The following is a 22,936-nucleotide window of genomic DNA, read 5'->3' as shown; positions in this document are numbered from 1 at the left end:
GTTAAAACCTACTACTAAGACTTGACAGTGTGTCCTATCCAGGTCATGCTCATTTAACACTTCTTCTATACTGCTTGTTTGCTTTTTCCCTTGATATGACTGATGGTTCCCATTCATTGAAAAAAATACTGTTTTAATAATCTAAGAGAGGTAGATTATTTGTTAGTACTCTGAGAAGAGGAGTTGTGCTCTGATTCCCCTCCCTAGTGTGATGGGTGTCAGAACCCGGCCTTCTGGGTTCATCTCAGTTCTGCTCAACAGGCTCAGCAGAAAGAGGGTCTGGTAGAAACACTGTAGGTCAATTCAAACACTGTAGGTCTACAACTAAGAAAACCAGCAACCAACAGATTGACTGGGAGGATAATTCCCATGACAATTGCACAGATTGAGGGGAAATGCGGTATACACTGATTTGACATTTGTCTGCCTTTCCTGTTCAAAGAAAACACAATCTTACCCTTCCTCTCACACAATTGGTCGATTTGATCAGATCTACTGGTCACCAGAACCGACATTTGAACTGAAGGAACACTTTGGTTAATCTCACCTCGTTCTAATGTTTTAAGGGAGGGGGGGGGGGGAAACATGGATGTGGCAAAAGGACAGGTGAGGGGTGTTTTTCAATATTAACATCCACTTATCCCTGGAGAGTTAGTAAAGGGCTTTATGTAGGCTTATTTGAAAGCTCATGTTCGCACAGGGGAAAAACCTTAAATGTGACGTTTCTCCCAAGGGTCTCACCAGGGAAGTATCACCAGGGAATAGGCTACAGAACAGGGACAAGCCATGTGTGTGCAGCAAATGTGGGACAGTGTTACGCAATATATCATCTGAAAGGCCTTGAGTGCCTGAGAAGAAGAGCATGTGCTGGAGAAACGTAGCAGACTTGCATAAGTATTATGATTTATTTTTTTCATGCAGAAGATCACTCAGCCCTGTGGTTGGCTGTGCCAGGGGCATCGGTCCGCGCGTGTTAGTCAGATGCATATGGCTGCAGGTTTGTTGATCATGTGAAATTATTGTAATAATAACTATCCCCCCCCCTCCACACACACACACACAGGCACACATGCACACACACACACACCCACCCACCAACATTTTGTGCAAACTTTGTATTAGTCCCCCCTGTGTGTCCAGACAGTTTACCCCCCCCTCGCCTCACAGAGACACCAGCGTGATTGAAGATCCACGCTCATCAGGCTTGTTAGAGAGTTTGCGCTGTCATGGTAACTTACTAGGGATGTTAATAGTTATCGACTATCGATTAATTGTGCTAAGAATTTACTCGAGTAAGATTTGGTTACTCGATTAACTGCTTGTTGATGGAACAAAACTTTTTTTTTTTGAACGAACATTATCAACAGGAGTTGATGTAATCATGATTTAAGGTCTAACTGCACATGAGGGCGCCCTGTCATGTAGTGAGGGCTAATTGGGATGGTGGGAAATTTCAACCACACAGTAAAGAGGAAGACACAAAAATGAAGTGAGCAAAGCGCAGTCCAGTGTGGGACGTTCTCATCAATTAATCGACTATTGTTTGTTGAGGTTAACAGTTATCGATTAATGAAATTCCTTGAAATTTGCAACCTTATAACTTATCATTGGTAAGAGTCTAGAACTGAACGGTTCACTGTAGTTTGTGACGTTTAGCTCGGACCCTTGCTTTGCAAAAATAATGCTTGTAAAATTCTGATGCATGTGTTTTGTAAATGAGATATGCCACCAACGGGCGACGTCTCCATTGTTTGTTATTAAAATGTTGTGCTACTAAAGACTGATTCATTCACTCAAGTATTTCATGCCTACTTGTGTTTTTGTCACAACCTAAATTAAATTATGCGTGAGTTCAGGGAATGTGGGACATCAGGTAAAATGTGGTTTTTATGCATTGTAGTGATTTGATAGTGGAAAAACAATAGCCAATCACCAAACTGATCTTGAATTGTTGTGAATTATTCGGCCACACTGACACACACATATTGCACACACAGTGAGCGGCAACACGGCACACACACACACACACACACACACACACACACACACACACACACACACACACACACACACACACACACACACACACACACACACACACACACAGGCGTCGCCGGTGGAAATTGTTCCCTGCATTTCTCCTATCCCAGCTGTCCTCCTCCAGGGGCAGCAGGCAGCCACCATTCAAGGCGCCCGGGGACCAAGTCCAAGTGCTCAGTCCAGGTCCTGGTCAGGGACCGGACTGAAGAGCATCTGTTCTTCTGCATGTTTTTTCGTATTGAGTTCTATGGGAGGAAACTCTTGCGAACACGGGGAGAACATGCAAACTCTGCACAGAAAGGCCCGGAGCCTTGCTGTGAGTCAAGACTAGACCTGTGCCAATGTGTCACACGTGAGCGATTGTGGAGTTCAGTGTCTTGCTCAAGGACACTTGGGCACACAGGCAGGACCTGGATCGAACCGGAGACCTGTGATCTCCAGCCAGCTGCTCCACCTCCCGAGCTAGGCTTACATCTTCTGTTGGGCCCTTGGGCAGATGCTATCTGAACATTCAGCTCAGTACAGCAAATCCAAACATTGTAGATGCTAACAGTTAGACCAACGATAGAAAGAGATACACAGTGGAATTACAGTTGTATCAATCAACAACAGTCACGTCAGCCGTGGTTAATGAATATCAATGTTTACAAAGTTACCAAGTTAGTGTGCATTTTCGTTGAAATACCCCTTTAAGATTTGCCATTGTAATGATTTGGGGCGTGTTAAGGTTAGGCGTTTAAGTCGTCCGCCATTTTGAACTCACCACATGTGCCTGTTGATGCTCATGTAGATCTAACTGGCGTGCGGTATCTGAACAGATGAGAGCAGGCTAGCAATGTTTGTAGTTTAATAACGTGGGTTGGTAGAAATGATTGTTCCTGACTTGTTTGGCTCGCACAAACGGCAGTAAATTTAGCGTTGCATCTATTTCCTGCAAGTTGATTTTGCAAACAAATTCTCAAATTCAACATGAAGGGTATAGTCGAAGATCCCACCGCCGATGTAGCTGAAAGTGCAGGGTTTGGGTGTGCCGTGAACAACCGCTTTGGTCAGCTTTTAGACGACGACGCCGCTGATCCTTTCGATATCATTCGTGAGGCTCAAGCGGAAAAGAAGAAAAAGAAGAAGGATGAGTCCAAAAAAGTTGCCACCACCAAACCACCTGTAAAGAAGGAGTCCCAGAAAGACAGGAGAGCTCCTGTCAGTGGTGGTGGTGGTGGAGGCGACATTTCTGCTCAGACCAAAAGTTTACAAGGTAACGTTAAATTAGATTTGGATAGTCTGCTAACGTTAACGTTAGCCAATTGGGAACCATTAAGTTGGCTGTCGGTGTCTTAAATGTGTGCACGTTCTCTAGCTATTACTAGGAAGGTAGCTAACGTTGGCTAGCTAGTTCATGCTAGTTTCTGATGTGCTAATGCTAGCTAACTCGCGGTGGGCCTGTCTTAATTGGCTTGATGCCAGTTAGCTTCTAGCTAGGCCTGCGCGTGCTGGGTCCCGTGCGCCCATGCTGGTGGTTAGCTAGCTAGAGGGCTAACTTGGCTAGCGATCCGAAATGCATGGTCCCTTGACTCCGGTGGAAGATCTACATTTCACTACAAATGTTAGTTAGCGACACTTAAGGACTTATGTTTCGTTGTGTGCTGCTCATTAACTTCTAACAAAAACTTGGGGACTGTTCTATTAACGTTGTTTTCAGTTAGTATGCATGTGCACCACTACAAAGCAGGTTAGCCAGGTGGTCTTGATTATTGAGGAGCCGTGTGTTATTGGACCCAAGTAATACAGATGTAGGATTAGTGGCTGGGTCGCTCAGACGGAACTGGTTATTGAGCCGTTTTTCGTTTTGCAGGCCAGAGGGTCACATCTCGCGGAGGTTTGGGACCAGCAGAGGAGCGTGGTGAGAGGCGTGTTGGTTTCCGGGACAGGAGACCCGATGACAATGAGGCCTCCCTGGGATTCTCCATTGAAAGGTAATACCTAGTGACAAAGGCTAAACACAAAGCAGCGAAGGCTAGGATTCAAGCTAGCCCCTGACACTCATGTGGAGGTCATTGTCCCTGTTCCTTTTAATCTTTCACTGGGCCACCGGGGCCCATGTGCTGTCAAAGCTCCCCTTGGCTGTCCAGTGAGTGGTGAAGCTGTTAGTCTCACTTAAACCAGGTGTCCAGAAGCCTGCGGCTGCTAGGGCCCTTCTGACTGACCGTTCCCCCCCCCCCCCCCAGGCCTGCGGAGGGAGAGCGTGGACCCAGGGGCCGTGGCGGTGGACGTGGTGGAGGCAGAGGCGCGCGTGGGGTCGGCCAGTTCAGGTCCACGGACGGCTTTGACCAGAGAGGAAAGCGGGAGTTTGAACGCCACAGCGGCAGCGATCGAACGTGAGAGCATCACTCCTCCCTGGTTCTGTGTTGGGTCAACGTTACCAGTACACCATTGCTAGTATACTGTAGATTAAAGTCGCTGTACCAGCTTGAATAGGCCCTTTCTCCAGCATGCCTTAGCAGGGTGAACACAGGTGTAATTGATAATGAATGACGACTTTATTGACGACTTTATTGTGTATTTTTTTAAGATTCAAATGTTTCAGTCATTCCAGTCAGTCAGCATGCACAATATCAGGCCCTGGCGCAGCTAAACCCTAAATGGAACAGAGATGTAATTACTGTTATTAATTACCCCTATTTACCCTGCTATGACATGTCAAAATGGCTGCAGGGAAAAGGGTCTATAGCTGAGGTTGAGGTTCAGGCCTAATGACGTGACGTCCTGTTGCAGCGGCGTGAGGCCAGAGGAGAAGAGGGGGGGCAGCGGCCCGCGGAACTGGGGCTCCATGAGAGACCACATGAGGTGAGGGGCCCCTGGCTCTGTGGCTGCTCACACACTCAACTTAATCAATCAATCAAAGCTTTATTTGTATAGCGCATTTCATACCCAGAGGCAACACAATGCGCTTTACAGAGACTCAACTTACTTACTTTATTCAGTTTATTCTATACAGGGACAATGCACACCAATCAACAATTTTAGGAACATTTTAGTGAATGAGCCCTCATAGTAAATGTGCCAGTATTAGCTGAGTAGCTAGTTTTCAACTGCTGTCCCTGGGCAAGATGTTAAGTGCCGGATAAAAACAGTGAGAAAGTTGTTTAAAAAACAGATTAGGAAAATATTACATAAACAACACAGTAAAAAGACATTTCATACACATTTAGAACATACTAATTAACAGACGAGAAATAAAAATATAATACAAAATGCAGAGAGAATACAAGACAGATTACAGCGACAAAAAGCAAGGACAGTACTAGACAACAGACTGGCATACGAGCAGAAAGACAGAACTAAGCATTCTGAAGATGGTGGTTCTCAGCAAAAGAAGGATGAGGGAATCCTTTTTAGAAATGTATATGATCATTTTGAATTGAGTTGATGTCTGTTTCAGCGCGGCGGCTGACGGCGCTCCCAATGAAGAGGTCGCCGAGGGAGAGGAGGGGACGGAGCCTGCCGAGGCCGGAGCCAATCAGTGAGTGAGACGCTAGCCATGTGGCCGACCAACGGCATCATCCAATCAGATCACACAGTATCTCTGATTAAAAACAATAAATGGTAAATGGACTGCACTTGTATAGCGCTTTTCCACCTTAGCGGGATATAGCGCTTTACAATGGCCTCTCATTCACCCATTCACACACATTCACACACCAATGGCGGTAGCTGCCATGCAAGGTGCTAACCTGCTCATTGGGAGCAATTTGGGGTTAGGTGTCTTGGTCAAGGACACTTCGACATGTGGACAGTCGGAGCTGGGATTCGAACCACTGACCCTTCGATCATTGAACGACCCGCTCTACCAACTGAGCTACAGCCACCCCCCAGTAGTACCATGCTCCTGTCGTATGAACTGTCCACTGACGTCAGGACAGCAGAGTTGCTGCCCATCTTTCGCTGCAGGCTCAAAGCTCACCTCTTCAAGAAGTACTACCAGGATCCTCCATCTTAAAGTCCCAGTTAACCAAAATCAGAGATTTGCTTGAAAACACATTCTGTGTGTTAGTGATGCATTGCTGATGACATGTAAAAATGGGATGAACCATGTGTAGTACTGAATTGTGAAGTTAGACCAGCAGTTTTGATTTCTGGATTTTCTGGGCGGGCTTAAAACGGTACTTGTTGACGTAGAGCGGTATTCTTAGCATATCCCCGCCCTAACACTATATAAAGCTAGAACGGATTTGAATCTTCGGTTCTCCTGCTCAATTGAGTCTAGAATTAGCTAGTTTTAACCAGCAGTAAAATTAATTTAATTAGCTAGTTTTTCTTAGTTAGCAATGCTTATGCATAAAACTAAACGAAAATGCATCCTTCTTGGATGCCAGCAGGAATGGGATGATAAGGTCTCCTTCTTTCAACTCCCGAGTAAAGCTGAAATGAGAAGCAAATGGTTAGCATTTTTGAAGAGCCATGGTGTTACAGAGGAGTCTGTCACCGCTAGCGCCCGCCTCTGCAGCAAACATTTAACTCCCGAAAGCTTCTGCAATTATAATATGAGGCTTTTGGGTTTCACAGACTCACGACTGGTCCTGGTGAATTCGGCGGAGCCAACCATCTCCCTCCCCGGCCTCCATTCTCCTCCTGTCGCATCAACCTTTGGTGCCGACACCGCTGCCTTGTGTGCTTATAGCTAATTAACGTTATAACGTTAGCTAGGTAACGTAAGCAATAGGAAAATACACTGCTACGTTAATCTACAAAATATGTGTCTTGACATTTATGTGGTAATGTCAGCTATGATGAATTATATGTAATCTTAGGAGGAATTATAGCTAACATTAGCTATGTAGTTTGTTGCAGATGGGAGTGTGTAATAACCTTTGTCTAGCTAACATATAGCTAGCAGCACCGAACAGGCGACCACCCACCAAATAACGTTACGGATGATATATTATGACTAAGCGTTAACTATACAGAAACTGCCTGCCATATTTGTGGCACCTGATGTGCATATGGGTTCACCGGTAATGGTTACAGTATATTTCTCCAGCGGGAGACCGGGAGGCGGGAGCGAGGGGGATGGTTAGGTAGACCAGCTGGAGAAAGACGCACCCTCTCCCTGTGAAGCGGTGCTCGGCGGCTACTGGCTGAACATTCCAGTTCTGTTGGATATGTTGCGGGAAAGTTGAAGCCGAGTGCTCGTTATTCTCACACATAACATTGCCAACGAGAGTGGATGAGTCTGTCCCGATTATCAACTCCGGTAGTGTACGCTTCTTCGCGCTATCAGCGCTGTTCAAGCCAGTGACTAAAAGGTACATTTTAAACAACTTTTTCCATTGATCCCAAGGGACGACAGAATCGCCTGGGAGGGATAGGAATGGGTCCGGAGGTGGCAGGGAGAAAATGGGGTCAGACTCATACATTCCTCGTTGCCTGTTTTTGTATTTTGCATCTAAGGGCAGTAACACTGGCGCGTTGGTATAGAGTAGCTACAGTTTTACCTGTGTTTGTCAGGAGGTAGGTTAGGAGGAAGCATCTGTGCGTTTGACTCATTAGACAAGTGTAATTTCAACTCCTCTGTTTTCACAAAGCTGTGCCTTCCTACCACAAAAGAGACGGCGTGCCAGTGTGACAATAGGCAGACCAGAGAACGGTACTATTTGACAGGTTCTTCCCTCCACACCCCCTCCCCACGCAATTGGGTGTGGCTTCGGTGCCTTCAGCAGACACGCCCCCACAGTCTCAGACCAGAGAATGCTGCTGATTTTTAACCGATTTTGAAGCCTTATTTTATATACTTAGCGATCTTTTTAATCACTCATATTTGGCTGGGTGGTTAATGACATGTTTTCCTGTGGTGTGTGAAGCTCATAAAAATTTGAACTGGGTTAACCTGGACTTTAAGCACTAGGGCTGTCGTGGTGAATACATTTCCCCAGCGGTACAAAAGGGTGGCACCGCACCACAGTATGCAATATTATTGCAGCTTATGCGTAGACTGGCAGAAATATAACCACCCAGAAAAAATTTCATTTTATTTTGAATGCCACATTTTTTGAAAAAACACTCAAGCTGTAAATTAAACAAGCCAACTAATATCCTTAAAGGAGAAGGCTCTTTTTCGACAACCTGGACCTTTTTTACGGCATATTATAAGACTTTTGACTCACCGAGATAACTTGGTGTAATTTGGAGGCCTGTAGAAGAAATTTAAAATCCAGCGTGAGCCAAGTATATAGGCTACACTCGCGGCTCACATTCTCTACGCAACGATCGGCTTCCATCATATTCTAAGTCATCTTCTATATCCTCAAAATCTGATAAATATTCAGCCATGATGCACACAATATTCCAGGCACCAACAAGCCGATCGTAGAGTAGAGAATGTGAGCCGTGAGTGTAGCCTACAGATGAAGATTAGCCAGTCTGCGCACTGTGCACATGAATGCTGGAGCAAGTGGGAAAGCTTTTATTTCGTTTCTAAAGACGTTTCTAAAGATCATATTACAGAGGCATGTGAAAACCACAACAAGCCCTCGCTCTATGGAATCACAACTAGCGATTCATAAAAACAGATTGATAAACAACCGTTTCACGGCAGAAAATACCTTTTTTAGAAGCTCCATTCTTGGTGCCCCGTCCGCTGTCATTACATGGATATACTTGGCCCACGCTGGATTTAAAATTTCTTCTACAGGCCTCCGAATTACACCAAAGTTATCTCGGTGAGTCAAACGTCTTATAAATGCCGTAAATAAGGTCCAGGTTCTTGAAAAAGAGCCTTCTCCTTTAAGCCATGAGAACGGTCACGATACAATGGAAAAATCCAAACCCGTTTTAGCCTATGATTAAACAAGAATAACAGTCTGGATGGACGACTCCCATGGACATGAATATAGACTTCATATTGTTGACATGTCCTTTTTTCATTGCTAGAAGAAGGCCTGAAGGCTGAAATGTATTTCTATTAAGAGTTAGAGTAGCGACACTTTTTTCCTGTTTCTACTTCGTGATCAGCATCTCCCTAGAACCCTAGGTGTGTGTTTATTTTCCTCCACATGATAACATTCATGTACAAAACAAAATGAAAGACTTTTTAAAGCACAGCTCCTAATCTGCGTGTGCATGGGAGACATGAAGGCTTTGACTATACGGGCCCAGACTTCGCACGCAAGGGGGAAAGATTCTGCATGGCTGTCTGGGGCTCAGACCAGCCTGACGGAGAGGTAGAGAGAGAGACCAGCCTGACGGAGAGGTAGAGACTTATTTAAATACACACAAGCTACAATTGAATGGGATCTGAGTCTGGTAATCATGTGATATGATCGTGTATTCTGCCTGTTTTGTTGATCATTTAGGTTCTTAAAGTGTTTTTTTTGTAGGTTCCTCGTGTCACTGCATTAAGCCTGCGTCAGATAGGCCTGCGTCAGATAGGCCTGCGTCAGATAGGCCACATGGTTTTCTCACTGTGATTGATGGCCTACCGGTCATTGGTGTTAGAAATACCAGATAGACTATAGTTTGTTTTCATAAAAGAGAATTAACAGCCTACCATATTCAATGTGTTTTATCATTATTTCCAATAAAACACATTTCTTTATAAAAACAAGATTTGGTGTTTGGTGAAGACTAAAAGTCCTTTACAAAAATCGAGTCTTGAACAAGTGGGTCGTCTTATTTTCGGGTCAATACGGTATTTGCTGCTTTTACAATTGGTCATTTTGCTCTCACGTGATTCTCAATCAATATTATAGTAGGCTAGTGTGCATACGATAGTAGTAACATTAACTACTAGCAGGGGTCCAAATGTAACTTTTTGTCTTACCAGACAGGCGAAAAAAGAAAATGAAAAATGTACCAGCCAGCCAGATTTTTTTAACCAGTCATTGGCTAGTGAATAAGAGTTGGACCCTGTATGGGAGTCCAGGCCAGGGAGGGTGTGACCCTGTATGGGGGTCCAGGCCAGGGAGGGTGTGTGACCCTGTATGAGGGTCCAGGGAGGGTGTGTCACCCTGTATGGGGGTCCAGGCCAGGGAGGGTGGTGACCCTGTATGGGGGTCCAGGGAGGGTGTGTGACCCTGTATGGGGGTCCAGGCCAGGGAGGGTGTGTGACCCTGTATGGGGGTCCAGGGAGGGTGTGAGACCCTGTATGGGGGTCAAGGCCCGGAGCATCCCCCGTTTGTAACCCCGTGTTCCCCTGCAGGCCTGCGGAGGGCGAGGCGGTGGCAGAGCCGGCCGTGGAGATGTCTCTGGACGAGTGGAAGGCCCTGCAGCAGCAGAGCCGGCCCAAGGCCGAGTTCAACCTGCGCAAAGCCGACACCTCTGTTCCCTCCAACTCCATGGTCATCCACAAGTCCAAGAAGCAGCTGGAGGTGAGAACTGCTTCCCAAATCACCCTGAGCTTCCGTGTGCACTTGTGGAGGTCTGAGGAGATTTGACATGTGAGCAATATCACCATGGCTTTGACTTGCCTTCAGGGTTTTTTTTTTTTCTTTACCTGTCCAATCAGATCTCCACAACTGAACGGGGGCGGGGCTAACAGGTTGGAATGTGGCTGCAGTTTGCATTCCACCATCTGACGTCCGCTCGCTAAAGTAATCTCTGCTATGCAGGCTGGGGTTGGCTGCTGTTGAGCTGTTGAACTGTCCTGTTGACTGAGGGCGCTTGTTTTCTCATGACCAGGAGCAGGCCGAGGAGGCCGAGGACGAGGAGGCCGCCGCGCTCCGCCGCCCCGCCAACGACATCACCGCCAAACTGGAGATCAACTTCGGCAGCCTGGGGCGTCCGTCGCGCGGGGCCCGGGGCGGGCGAGGGGGCCGGGGCCGTGGGGGGCCGGCTGCGCGGCCAGAGACGACCTCTCCGCAGAAACCTCCCGAGAAGGTATGACTGTCTCAGGGGCACGGCGGCGCTCTTCAAGCCTCTCCTTCAAGGTTACAAAGCTGATAAAAAAAGCGGCTTCTAGATGTGTGTGTGTGCGTAGCTTGAGATTTAGCCCAATCAGGAGTCAGCTTCGCCACCAGAGGGCAGTAGAGACTGCTCATAAACCTGCACTGCTTCTCAATCACTTTTATTCAGGTAGTTTTTACTCAGATTAGAGCTGTGTTCAGAATCGCTCCCTATTCACTATATAGGGCGTCAGCCATTTTGTTTGTAATGTCCGAATTCTCCACGGAATTTTTCGTTCCCTATATAGTCCACTATTTATTACCCACAATTCACCTCGATTTCCAGGGAACAGTGCATGTACCCTACATAGTTCCCTAGGTAGTTCACTACATGGTGAACCCTATATAGGGAGTGAGGGAACGAGGGAGCGATTCAGAACACAGCTTAGGAATTTGTTGTGGTCAGTTGGTGCGGAACACTGATCAGTAGAGAACATTAGACGGGGTGCAGGACGAGAGAGGACAGCGCAAAAACAGGTCCGTGCAAATGAACAGTGCAGAATGCAAAGTGGTGTGTGTGTATATACAGCATGTCTACAGTGTAATGTGGGTTTTCTATCTGGTGGAATCTTCACTGGTGCTGTTTAATAAGGCATGCTTGGGTGTTTAATTTGCCAGCTTGTTGACTTTGTGATTTTTGTTCCTCCCAGCCCCGGGTCCAGGCGCGTGTGCCGAACCACGACGACCCAGAGGACTTCCCTGCCTTGGCCTAACGGATGGGACCAGTACTGGACCAGCCCGGTGCACAGGTGGCCCGTCACCTGCACTGGACCTTAGTGGAATCAGCTGCACTTCCCAAGGGGGGGAAATCACACAGACGGGTTTGGCTCGTATATATCCCTGAGGACTGTATATTTATCAGAGCTCCTATCTGCTCTCTGTATAGCTCCTATGAATGGCCTGTCATTGCAATGGGAAATATGAATACGTGACCTGTTTATAAAAAAATAAATGCACTGTTGACATCTACATGGCTTGTTGGGGGATTTTATTATGCAAAAAAGAGTTTGGGTTTATTGCCGCCATCTGTTTCTCTGACGTCTTCATCAACTTTACATCAGTCATTTAGCAACTCTTTTATCCAAAGCCACTTAAAATAACCTCTGTTGATTGAGAATGATCCCATCCCTCAGGTCTCAGTAGTGGTAGAGATTCTGTTCACCTGTGATATCACACATAGTCCACAAGGTGGTGAGGAGACCAGTTGGGCGCTGACATGGCGCCGCCGCCATCGGATCAGGTCCCGTCTGCTCCACCTGCTGGGCCGGGGCTGTTAGATCTACAATCCCTGGGTGGGTCCATCCCTGGCTGGGTGAATCTCTGGGCGGGGTCCATCCCTGGGAGGGGTCATCCCTGGCTGGGTCCGTCTCTGTGCGGGGTCCATCCCTGGCTGGGTCCTTCGCTGGGCGTGGTCCATCCCTGGGAGGGGTCATCCCTGGGAGGGGTCATCCCTGGGCGGAGTCCATCCCTGGGAGGGGTCATCCCTGGGCGGGGTCCATCCCTGGGAGGGGTCATCCCGGGGAGGGGTCATCCCTGGGTGGGGTCATCCCTGGGTGGGGTCATCCCTGGGCTGATCTGGACTTATTCTAAGGAAAAAAACGTAGAAGCGTTTCTTCTGGACACCATATTGTCTGAGGTGGTACAGACATATTGTCTGAGGTGGTACAGACTATCTTCCAAAATTTATTTGCATTGTAGTTGAGCTCATGACTGGTCCTGCTCCCCTGCTGTTCTCTGCTAATAAAGCTGAATGTGAGCGGCTTTGTCTATGGGGCTCGGTTCTACTCTATGCTGGATTCTTCTATAGAACCTTCCTGTGCTAAGCTGCAAAGTCATGTTCTAATTCCCTCTTTATTGAGTTCTGTCTAATAGTGTTAATGCGCAGAGGAATTTGATGTTTTCACGGGTGTCAAGAGTAATCTGATAAATCTGACTTGATGCCAAGTGGAAATACAGCAGGCAGTGGATGTTTTGGTTTGTTTAAGAAGTTGAACAGACTTCTGGGATATCTGTGCATTTAAAACAATGTAAGCCTACTGGCCAGTCTGATTGATTACCTCCGCCCCAGCGACAGAGCAGGGTGAGAGGTAATGTTTTCGGTTGTGTGTGTTCCTTCATCGGTTCGTTAGTATGTTGGCAGGATTACGCATAAACTACCAGGGGCCTCATTTATCAAAGAGCGTGTAAATTCAGGTGTAATAGAGGGCGTACGACGAAAACGAAAAAAGGGCGGACTGCCGCGTACGACGAGAATATTTACACGCTTTTCGGATCTATCAAACATGGCGTACACGCTGCTGCGCCGATTCCTCAATGATAGCGGACGTGCACGCGCCTCGTGTTCCGCCCTCACCACGCCCAAATTCAACCATATATGGTCAAAACTACGCACATCGTGGATACCCGGAAGGAACCGACATAATATAGCGTGGAGCAAAGGCAAGACAATTACGTTTATGGAAAAACGCGGAAAGAAGAAACTTTTCGGAGACGGAGTGATGTGCTTGTTGGTGAGGTCCACGCTAGGAAAAAAAAATCATCTTCGGAAGGTATTTGTACTAGCCTACCTTTGTCTGATTGCTCCTACAGTTTAGGTAGCCTACTGTATGTTTCGTGCATCCTGTATTTGGCGTAGGCTACACGGACATTCTGTATTATGTGGCTGTGAGGAAAGCAAACATTCCAAACATTCTGTGGTAGGCTATGATTGATTTGGGACCAAAAACAGGGAACGATAACACAGATGATCACTTCATAATGTTAGACCACATTAAACATTTTCCCCTCTGGGAAATTAAGACTCATCTAAATCACCCGGTAAATCACACTTAAGCATTTATTTGGCTGCCAACAGAAAAACATCAATTGAATATGGCTACACAATGAAATGTTTAATGCATAATCAAGTTCACAGACAAACTCAAAGAAAATGACAAATTGTTTCTCCAGACGTGGGGTGGGACTCAGAGGAGGGGGAGTCTGCAGTGGTCCTTGACCTGACGGTCGTGCCCCCGCCAGTTGTAGCCTCCACCTCCAGCGCCACGACCTCCAGTGCCTCCACCTCCAGCGCGCCGGCCTCCACCTCCAGTGCCGTCTCCAGCGTCTCCGTCTCCACCGCCCACGCCTCCACCTCCGGCTGCCAGCGTCCCTGCCTCAAGGGTCCCTGAGGGCTGGGCTTCCTCTCAGACACTGTGCTGGAGGCTCATGACCCTAGAGGCCCAGAGGGACATGCAGAAGGGATTGGGGCAGTTGTGCAGCAGTTGGTGGAGGTCACCACATTACACCACCAGAGCCAACAGGACATCCTCACTGCACTTCATTCCCTCACACATGCTGTCACGGACCTCACACAGTCACTCACTACCACACTCACGGACCTCACACATTCACTCACAAACGCACTCACACACCTCACACAGTCACCCACCAACAGACAATAAAATGGTAACAATGTGAACCTTACCTTTTTGTGTCTTCATAGCTGGCGCATGACCTCAGTGCGGGCCCTTTGGCCTGAGGGCTTGGGTCCTCATTTTGTGGTGGGGTCTTGACTGGTTCTCATTCTTATCAGCTTTGAATATATATCTTGGCAAACATAACACAGGATGATGTACAAGGAGGGGACAGATACCTAGTGAAAGTACTATTGGTTGCTAGTAAAAAGACAATAATGAGCGCTTGGTATAAGATGGAACCCCCAACCAAGGAGCAGTGGAGGAGATTTATGTTAGGGAGAAGTTCACGCATGCATTGAGGATGCAGGAAGGAAAGTTTGAAGGGAGATGGGAAAAATGGATGGATTATATAAGGAAGTGTGATGATACCACTAATATTGAAATTGTAATATTTGAGTAAGAGAAAAAAGCTGCATGGATGGAAGTACCTGTAAGCTGTTATTGTAAGTTTTTATGTTTTATTGTATTGTCGTTGTATGGATGGAAAATGCTAATAAAGATTAAAGTAAAAAAGAATATGCATCTTGGCTATGCACACACCAACAAGACAGCCGTCACGCGCAGCGCCTGCCTCCAGTCTAGCCCCTACCCTGCTGTGCGCCAGGATGAATGAGTCATGCGTGGAGCCAGGCTACCGTGCCACTACACTTGTGATGAGCATGTCAGCGTCACATATGATTTGGGTATTTATAGTGTGCACATTTTTGCGATTCACAGACGTATTCATTCACTGATGGTGCCCTTATGTGGGTGCAGTCGCCATCGCCGTCACCTCTTTGGAGTTCTATCTCGGCCAGTAGGCCGAGTAGCGCCGGATTCATTTAGGCTCGCATTACGCACAGGAGGACTGTCATTTATATGCTTACCAAACAGCAAACAGGTCCACATGATCACATATTAATGACAATCTAATTGGTCAATTATTGCCGTTTGATGGAGTGCCTGAATTAGGTGTGCGCATAGGTTACGTTTGGGGAACAAATCCATATCGGACCATTAATGAGCCGGTTAGAGGACACGATCTTGCATTGAGATATATGTTTGTGCTGAATTGGGCTATTAGCCTACATGATTGTGCATTCATAAACTCTCGCTCTTATTCTCTCCATCAAACATTGTAATTCACCGACGCACCACCTGCGTCGCCAGTTCCCCCTGTGTTCAAAAAGGGTGTAAAAACCTGTCTGAAATCGCGGAAAAGACTGTGTAAAAGAAGGTGTGCCTCAATGATAAATGAGGCCCCAGAGCGGTTTTCGTGAACGTCAGTGGAAGCGTGTAGCAGGTTTCAACTCTGAACACACAGTCTGGAGGTCACAGAGGTCACTAGTAACTAGCCCTGATGAAGGCCCCATGGCCCAAACATGTTGGCTGTTTTATTTTATTCTGTTCTAAGATGAACTAGCCTATAATTAAAGCTTTTTAATCAAGAAGAGTGCCTTGGACCTTTTTGAAGAAGTCACAGAGACGGGGTTTGGACTGGCATGAAGCTCTCAGCCAATCATGGGCGGAGGTCTGTGCTCTCAGCCAATCATGGGCGGAGGTCTGTGCTCTCAGCCAATCATGGGCGGAGGTCTGTGCCGTAGTTCAAATGGTCTGAAATTGCTCATGGACATGTATGGTTCACGAAGGGGATGTTAACAGCTAAGAGGTCTTCGGTCAGTTTCTTCTTCTAGCAACGATTTTCAATTGGATTGGAGTGATGGGGTGGGCTGGAAGAGAACCAATCAAATACAAGAGATGCTTGATTGCTAATGAGTGGACAGATACAGTCAATGGATGGACAGATGGATGGACAGATGGAGGGATGGATGGACAGATGGATGGATGGATGGATGGACAGACGGACGGACACTGCCTGCAATGTTGATGGAGGTGCTGGGATACAAATCAATGTGTTGTCTGATTAGCATGTTATGTCTCTGTGACGTGATCGATCACATCTGACGGACCTCTGACCTTGGCTAGACACCATTAATGAAACACTATGAGAGAGAGAGAGAGAGAGAGAGAGAGAAAGAGAGAGAGATCAGTACATGGGCCCTACTGGACCCATCTTTTCTCTTAGTGTTACTTACAGAGTTGTAATAAGTTAGCACTTATAAGAATCATATTGTACTGTGTATATGTTTTTCTTATATAGAGGATCATATTGTAAATACCTCCTGATTGTATTTCTCACTATCCTGTCTCGTCCTGCACCTTTACCCCAGGGACAGCGCAGGGCGAGAGGTCATGCTTTCAGTGGCGTTTGTGTGTGTGTTCGTTAGTAGGATTACGCAAAAACTGGAAGAATTTTCACGAAACTCAGTGAAAGGGTGTAGCATGGTTCAACTTAGAATTCATTACATTTTGGAGCAGATCTGAAGCACGAGTCGGGTCCACGGGTCGCACAAACACGGCCGGCCAATCACCTCCATTCATCTTTTGAACTAGGATTAAGCAAAAAAAAATAAAAAAATTCATGAAACTCGGTGGAGGGGTGCAGCATGGGCCAATTTAGAACCCTTTCAATTTTGGCACAGAGCCACAGAATGCATTCAGGGGCAGAGGTCTGTGCTCCCTGAGCACCATTTCTAATTTATTTGTCGTCTTATTGTTATGCGCCAATAGTCCAAAGCAAATTCCTTGTATGTGTGAAAACCTACCTTGCCAAAATGAATCTGATTTATTTGATAGAATGTTTTGTCTGATGAAGCAGTGTGTTGAGGTGAAACCGTACAATTGCCATGTGTTTGTATCTATTCTGAGCTGTAATGTCTCATCCCTAGACATTATAACACACAAAACCTGATGAAGGTTTAGCACCGAAACCTTTTCTTTTGTATACCAATAAAGAGTTTGCCAGTAAAGTCAGTGTTGCGGGATTTTTCTCCACACCTAGATTGTCAACCTTATCCTACGCACCTGATTTAAAGCTTTTTATAACGTGTGCAACAGCCCTTTACAGTTTTTTCCAACACACGGTAAATACCAGCCCAACTGCTCACCACTATCATGGAATCATGACTGGACAGGATATGGCGTGCTTACTGTAGCTTGTTTGAGCTGTAATGACCATCGCTGGCTTGTGAGCAAGTGTGCAGTGCAATAACAAATAGAATGTTCCTGCAGATCTGAGGGCTCATTGCATCGATCGCCAGGTAAAAGCCAGAGTGTGTGTGTGTGGGGGGAGGGGGGGGGGGGTTGACAGGTCTGACGAAGACTTGAAGGATTGACAGAATTTCTCTCAAGACAAACTCAGCTAATGTTAATAAATTCCCTTTTGTCTAATAAACGGTCGGCTATGATGTGTTCAGGACATTGGGAAACTGCAGGTGTGTGTGTGTGTGTGTGTGTGTGTGTGTGTGTGTGTGTGCGTGCGTGCGTGCGTGCGTGTGTGTGCGCGCATGCTCCCGATGTGAATGCAACCTTCCTCTCCTCTAATGGTGCCATTAAGACTCCTTCATTGGACCCAAATAGGCTGAAAAGGGTTTTTAATGGAGAACATGTTTCAGCAGAGCCAAGCCAAGGGTTTGGGCCGGTAGATGAAGAGGGACAGTCTGCTCTGGGAATAATAAGGCTTAATAAGATCGGCAAAGTGCTCGCACGGTAAAATCAATACCAAATTGAAATGTTGCCATGGCCACAATGCCTGTGGAGTGAAGAGCTGCAGTCCTCAGACTCGGGCGCGCGGACGGCTTTCATGGATGTATTTTCAGTTACACTATGTATGATCAGGATTTTTGGACACACAGTGAATAATATCTACTCACTGACCTGTGTTAAAGTCCCTAAAAGGATTTTTAATGTATTTCAACTTAGCTGTATATTGTCCTTGCACTAACCTAATATCCCAAATAGGAAGTCGGTAGATACCCTCTGTGACAGTCTCTGAGTCTCTGACAGGCCTTGCTTGCTTTCACAGCAGGTCAATCCCTCCATTTCTTTAGCAGAGAACAGGCTCAAGGGCTTGACAGCTAATGAGAAACACAAAGAATGAATATGCAGAACTAGACCTACACCTCATATACAACCCTTCAAATGAAACCGGATGTCTGGAAATGTAGGTAAACAATGCTGAATGTAGATGATGAGCAAAGGTTAAAGGTGTCCTATTATGCAAATTTTCAACAATTTAATGTCTCTGGGGCCTTTGAGTATTTTTGCTGAAAATACCACTCAGACTAAGCGTTCTAGCATGCCTCTATACCCCCCTGTTGACCATAAAATCAGATTGAGCGTATTGAGTGCTTTTTCATATGCAAATGAGCTCAGCTAAGAGCAAGTCGGCAGGCTAGAGAACGAGGGCTGTTGACAGCGCTATGCTACCTCAAATATAGTTCGCTAGCCTTGACCATCCACACTCAATGCCACTGACAAATGTCATTGTCCTCTCTCCCTGACTAAACGATAGTGTTAGTGCCCATGTTATTATCTCCATGGTTGCATGCTCTTACCTCTAGCTACGATCGCTAGCTAGACACCACCAGGCTATATGACACCATTCGTCTCCAAACAATAAAAGTTAGATTCTGTAGGCCGAGTGGAATCCAATGATGTCCTCTTCTTAACATTTGATCATTTTTAATGTCCGCTCGATGAACTAGAAGTCTACCAATTTCATTCCACTAACGTTACTCTTAACATATGATGAAATGAGCATCTGGGTTGAGGCAAAAGGGGAGTTTGTTCGTGTTAGCTAGCTAGCGTTAATACTATCTGCAAACAAACACACAGCATAATTACTTACAGTTTCTGCATCATTTCCACGGACAGTTGGTATTGCTTAATCATTCAGAAAGAGTTTATCTGAAAATCCTGCATTGTACTGACCCAGGTTGGAAAAGCAATCGGGCAAAAAATGACTAACGTTAGCACACAGTGCCAGTGTTTTGCCAATTTAAGCGGGAACGTAGCCATCAAAAATAAAATGTATCTACTCAGCTCTGCTGTCCTTTGAGCTTGGGAGACGATCTGTGCTGCTTAGTAAATCCAAGAACAGAGCATTTTCCGTGCAAAGACATTATGCTAGCTAGCGAGGTCCCCAACTGTGACATAAAGTGACACAGGAGATTTGAACAGCTTGGTGGTACTGACTTTTTTTCTAATGTTTACATTTCCGCTGACCACAACAAAATTACTTGGTTGTTTCACTTCATAATTTTGTGTGTTAGTAGGCCCATCAGAAACTCTTTTGTACATGCAAAAACAATGAAAAAGTTAGTTTTGCAAAAGTGGACCCCTTTAAAGCTCACAGATTAAAGTTCCTATGATAAAGTTGATTTAGCCTGTAAGTAAGTAAGTAAGTAAAACTTTATTTATAGAGCGCTCTTCTCAGCACGAGTGCACAGAGTGCTTTACAGTGGAGAATTAAAATAAACATACAGTTCACATAGGCAAAAATCATAACAACATGGGGGGGGGGGTCAATAGTTGGGCTACAGATCTGTCTGAACAGGTGGGTCTTCCAGAGTTTTTTAAAAGAGTTCTCAGAAGTTGAGGCTCTCAGGTCCTGGGGTAGGGCATTCCAGAGCCTAGGGGCCGTCGCCCTGTGATAGTAAAATAACTGATCTAGTCAAAAGGATTTACCAAGATTCGTTCAAAAGGTTAAGTCTGGTTTATTGTGAAAAGCATACGAGCGCAAGGACTTCCTGAAAACGCAACAAGGGTGGTTTAGTCAGCGAAGTGAATTCAAAGCTTGTCATGCGCAGTCTTATATTCAAGCAAAACACAGGTACGGCGCTTTGAGGATGTGATTGGCTAACTCAATTTACGTCATATGAAATGGCAGGCGTGGCCGAGAATACAGACATGTGACATGAGAAAAGGCGGTAGTTTCTAAGAGGGACAAAGGGACAAAGGATGGTTATTCTGGAGTAGACAGATGGCCTTCTGGAAGCCATTTTGTATGTTAGCACAGCTATGTGAATATTTGGGGGAGGTGATGAATTACAAAAGGAGTGAGAGGACAAAGGTTTAAGGTGTTTGGATGTAAATTCCTGAACAATCCCCCATTTGTGCCTGAACAGGTACACAAAAATAAAATATAAAATCCAAACACAAAGTGTAAACATTCAGCTATGCTATACATGTGGAAAGGAAATAATCTCTCCACTAGGTGGAGCAAAAAAAATAAAAAAAATAAAAAAAGATTATTTTCTTTCCACGTGCAAAATCACGCACCAAAACCCCTTGTTTCAGAAATTTGACAGGAAACAAGGTAAAAAAGATGACATGATTATATACTATTTATAGTCTAAAAATGGACAACCATTCACCAAAAAACCTTGATTTAAATGTTGAACAAGGAAAAAAAAAAGATAAATGGTTACCAGTGTAAGAAGGGCAAAAAACCTCTTGGTCAATTTAGAGGAAAAACCCAAACTTTTTTATCAACTCATGTTTCAATCATTGTAACTCTTGTAAACAAATGTGATATTTTTTCAAGATAATTTCAAAGTTCATTCACTCTTGTTGTGAATAATCGCATGTAATGTCCTATGGATCATAGCTTCCATGTTTGCGTCTCTGAATGTTTAATGTAGGTTCCATCTTTGTGTGCGGTTAGAGGTGCAGTCATTGCTGTTGAGATTGTCCACGTTGTCATACCACAACCACAAGAAGGAGGTGACCGGCAAGGTCAGTCTCCGATTGCTCATCAGAGGAGAGGAGAGTGTGGCTGTGACTGTCAAGGTCACTCTCCGATTGCTCATCAGAGGAGAGGACAGTGTGGCGGTGACTGTCAAGGTCATTCTCCGATTGCTCATCAGAGGAGAGGACAGTGTGGCAGTCCATGGCTTTGACCTCTGAGCCCTCTGGTTCAGCTGCATCCTTGATCTCCTGGTGTTGGCGATCCCCTGGTGGACCGTCCTCTGCTGCTTGGACCCGTCGGCAATGGCTTGCATGGATCCACAAAGTCCTCTCAGCTACTTTGACCGCTGTCTGCGTGGTGAGTAGAACCTGGTACGGCCCGAGCCACCTCGGCGAGTTCCAGCTCCTTCGTCTGTGGTCGCGGACCAGGACCCAATCCCCAAGAGAGATGTGATGCAGGAACCCCTCCTTAGCCTCAGGAATGGCGGTCCTCACTCTGTTGAAGACATCCCTGGCATGGAGAGAGTTCAATAAAATCCATCATTACATGTTCCCATGGCCCACTTGGCCGAGGATGTGCTGACAGTTCCATTTTTGACGGGTAGGTTCCTCCCGCAACATTTACTTCTCTTCCATGTTTTCTGGCCTGTTCTCAGGCTGCTCATCTGCTCCTGGTAGTCTCTTGTCTCCCCATTTGGCAGGTCTACATAGAGCGGTCAGCCAGCGAGCTCTCGGAAGGTGAGGAGGGAGTCCCTGTCCTGGTTCAGCAGGGTGAAGGTGCGGTGGGACACGGTGTTTGTGTGGACTCCACACAGCCAGGGCGCCAGCAGCACGTACAGGCTCTTGAACTGAACCCGGTCCACACGGTACTGCTCCACGTAGGGCCGGCCCGGGTCGTGCTGCTGGAGGGCCACCTCGGCGCTCCCGCTCCCCAGTACAGGCTGATGAAGTGCTCCGTCTGTGGATCCACAGATGAGAGAGACAAACAGACAAAACAGAAGAGAAAAAAGGAGAGTCCTCTGGTCTGGTCTCCCTGTTCCCCTCTTTGATCAGGAACGGTTATCCGCAGTCTGTTGGAGATACTCAGAAACATGGTTAAGTGCAAGCTCCTGCTTTGGGGAAAAATGTTGTTATTCAGTCAGGAAAACTTAAACAGGGTGTCTGTTCAAGTGTCATTAGAGCCAGTCTGCAGTAGCCTACAGTGACATCAAGGGCAGTGTTAGAATGACTTTAACACGCCCAGTCCCCAGTCATGATCAAGGCAATTGGATTTGGCTCTAGAATTTCTCTTGCGATTTTATGAAATACAATAAAATAAACACATTCTTGTCTCAACAAAATAACCCCCCCCCTAAGGGTAGAAACAAATGTCCTGAAGTCAGGATAAAACAGAGATGGGGGAAAAAAAATTTGCATCACTCAAATAAAATGACACTAAAATGAACTGGCTTCATTTACAATTAAGAAAACATCAATTATCAATTAATCAAAAAATCCATCAAAGCTTCATTTGTATAGCTAAAATTGTATATCTAAAACTTCCCTCTTCTGCATTTGAGGACAGAGTATTGGGCACCGCTTCGGACAAAATGGTCTCTTCCCTGTTTCATACTTATCTGTCGCTCACAGTGAGTCGGTGACATGGCGTTGGTCCTGCATCCAACGAACCACAGATCGCCCATCTGTAGGGAAACAGGCCGGTAACCTCCATCTACACCTCCGGTCCTGTGCCCGCCTCCTGGTTCGGCATTCACCCATCACTCCCGGAACGACAGTTGTCTGTAAAAACACTCAGAAAAAACACTCAGGCCCGATGAATGTGCCTCAAACTATAAACATGAGATATTTAACAAAAACATTAAACACATACAAATAACCAAATCATCACACAGCAGCAAAGCAAATCGGGGGCCAGAGGTTACTAGCACATTGCCC

The 22,936-nt window shown here is 46.0% G+C and overlaps 1 protein-coding gene across 1 annotated transcript; it reads left to right on the top strand.

Moving 5' to 3' along the window:
• The first annotated feature begins 2,819 nt into the window (after window positions 1-2,819).
• LOC311312245 (intracellular hyaluronan-binding protein 4) lies at window positions 2,820-11,936 on the top strand. Its single transcript, XM_084442129.1, has 8 exons — window positions 2,820-3,295; window positions 3,893-4,013; window positions 4,266-4,415; window positions 4,813-4,884; window positions 5,480-5,560; window positions 10,235-10,403; window positions 10,714-10,911; window positions 11,627-11,936. The coding sequence occupies exons 1-8, from the start codon at window positions 3,010-3,012 to the stop codon at window positions 11,687-11,689; spliced, it is 1,140 nt and encodes a 379-aa protein (XP_084298255.1). The 5' UTR covers window positions 2,820-3,009; the 3' UTR covers window positions 11,690-11,936.
• Window positions 11,937-22,936: the final 11,000 nt, after the last annotated feature.

This window comes from Borostomias antarcticus (assembly GCF_949987555.1).
Source record: "Borostomias antarcticus genome assembly, chromosome: 8".
NCBI lineage: Eukaryota > Metazoa > Chordata > Actinopteri > Stomiiformes > Stomiidae > Borostomias > Borostomias antarcticus.
This window is presented reverse-complemented; position numbering and strand designations above follow the sequence as displayed.

Excerpts from the sequence above, each read along its gene's own strand:
- LOC311312245 (XM_084442129.1), top strand. The coding sequence starts at position 3,010 with ATGAAGGGTATAGTCGAAGATCCCACCGCCGATGTAGCTGAAAGTGCA. Across the intron at positions 4,416-4,812 it reads CACAGCGGCAGCGATCGAAC|CGGCGTGAGGCCAGAGGAGA; the intron begins GTGAGAGCATCA and ends GTCCTGTTGCAG. Across the intron at positions 5,561-10,234 it reads GCCGAGGCCGGAGCCAATCA|GCCTGCGGAGGGCGAGGCGG; the intron begins GTGAGTGAGACG and ends GTTCCCCTGCAG.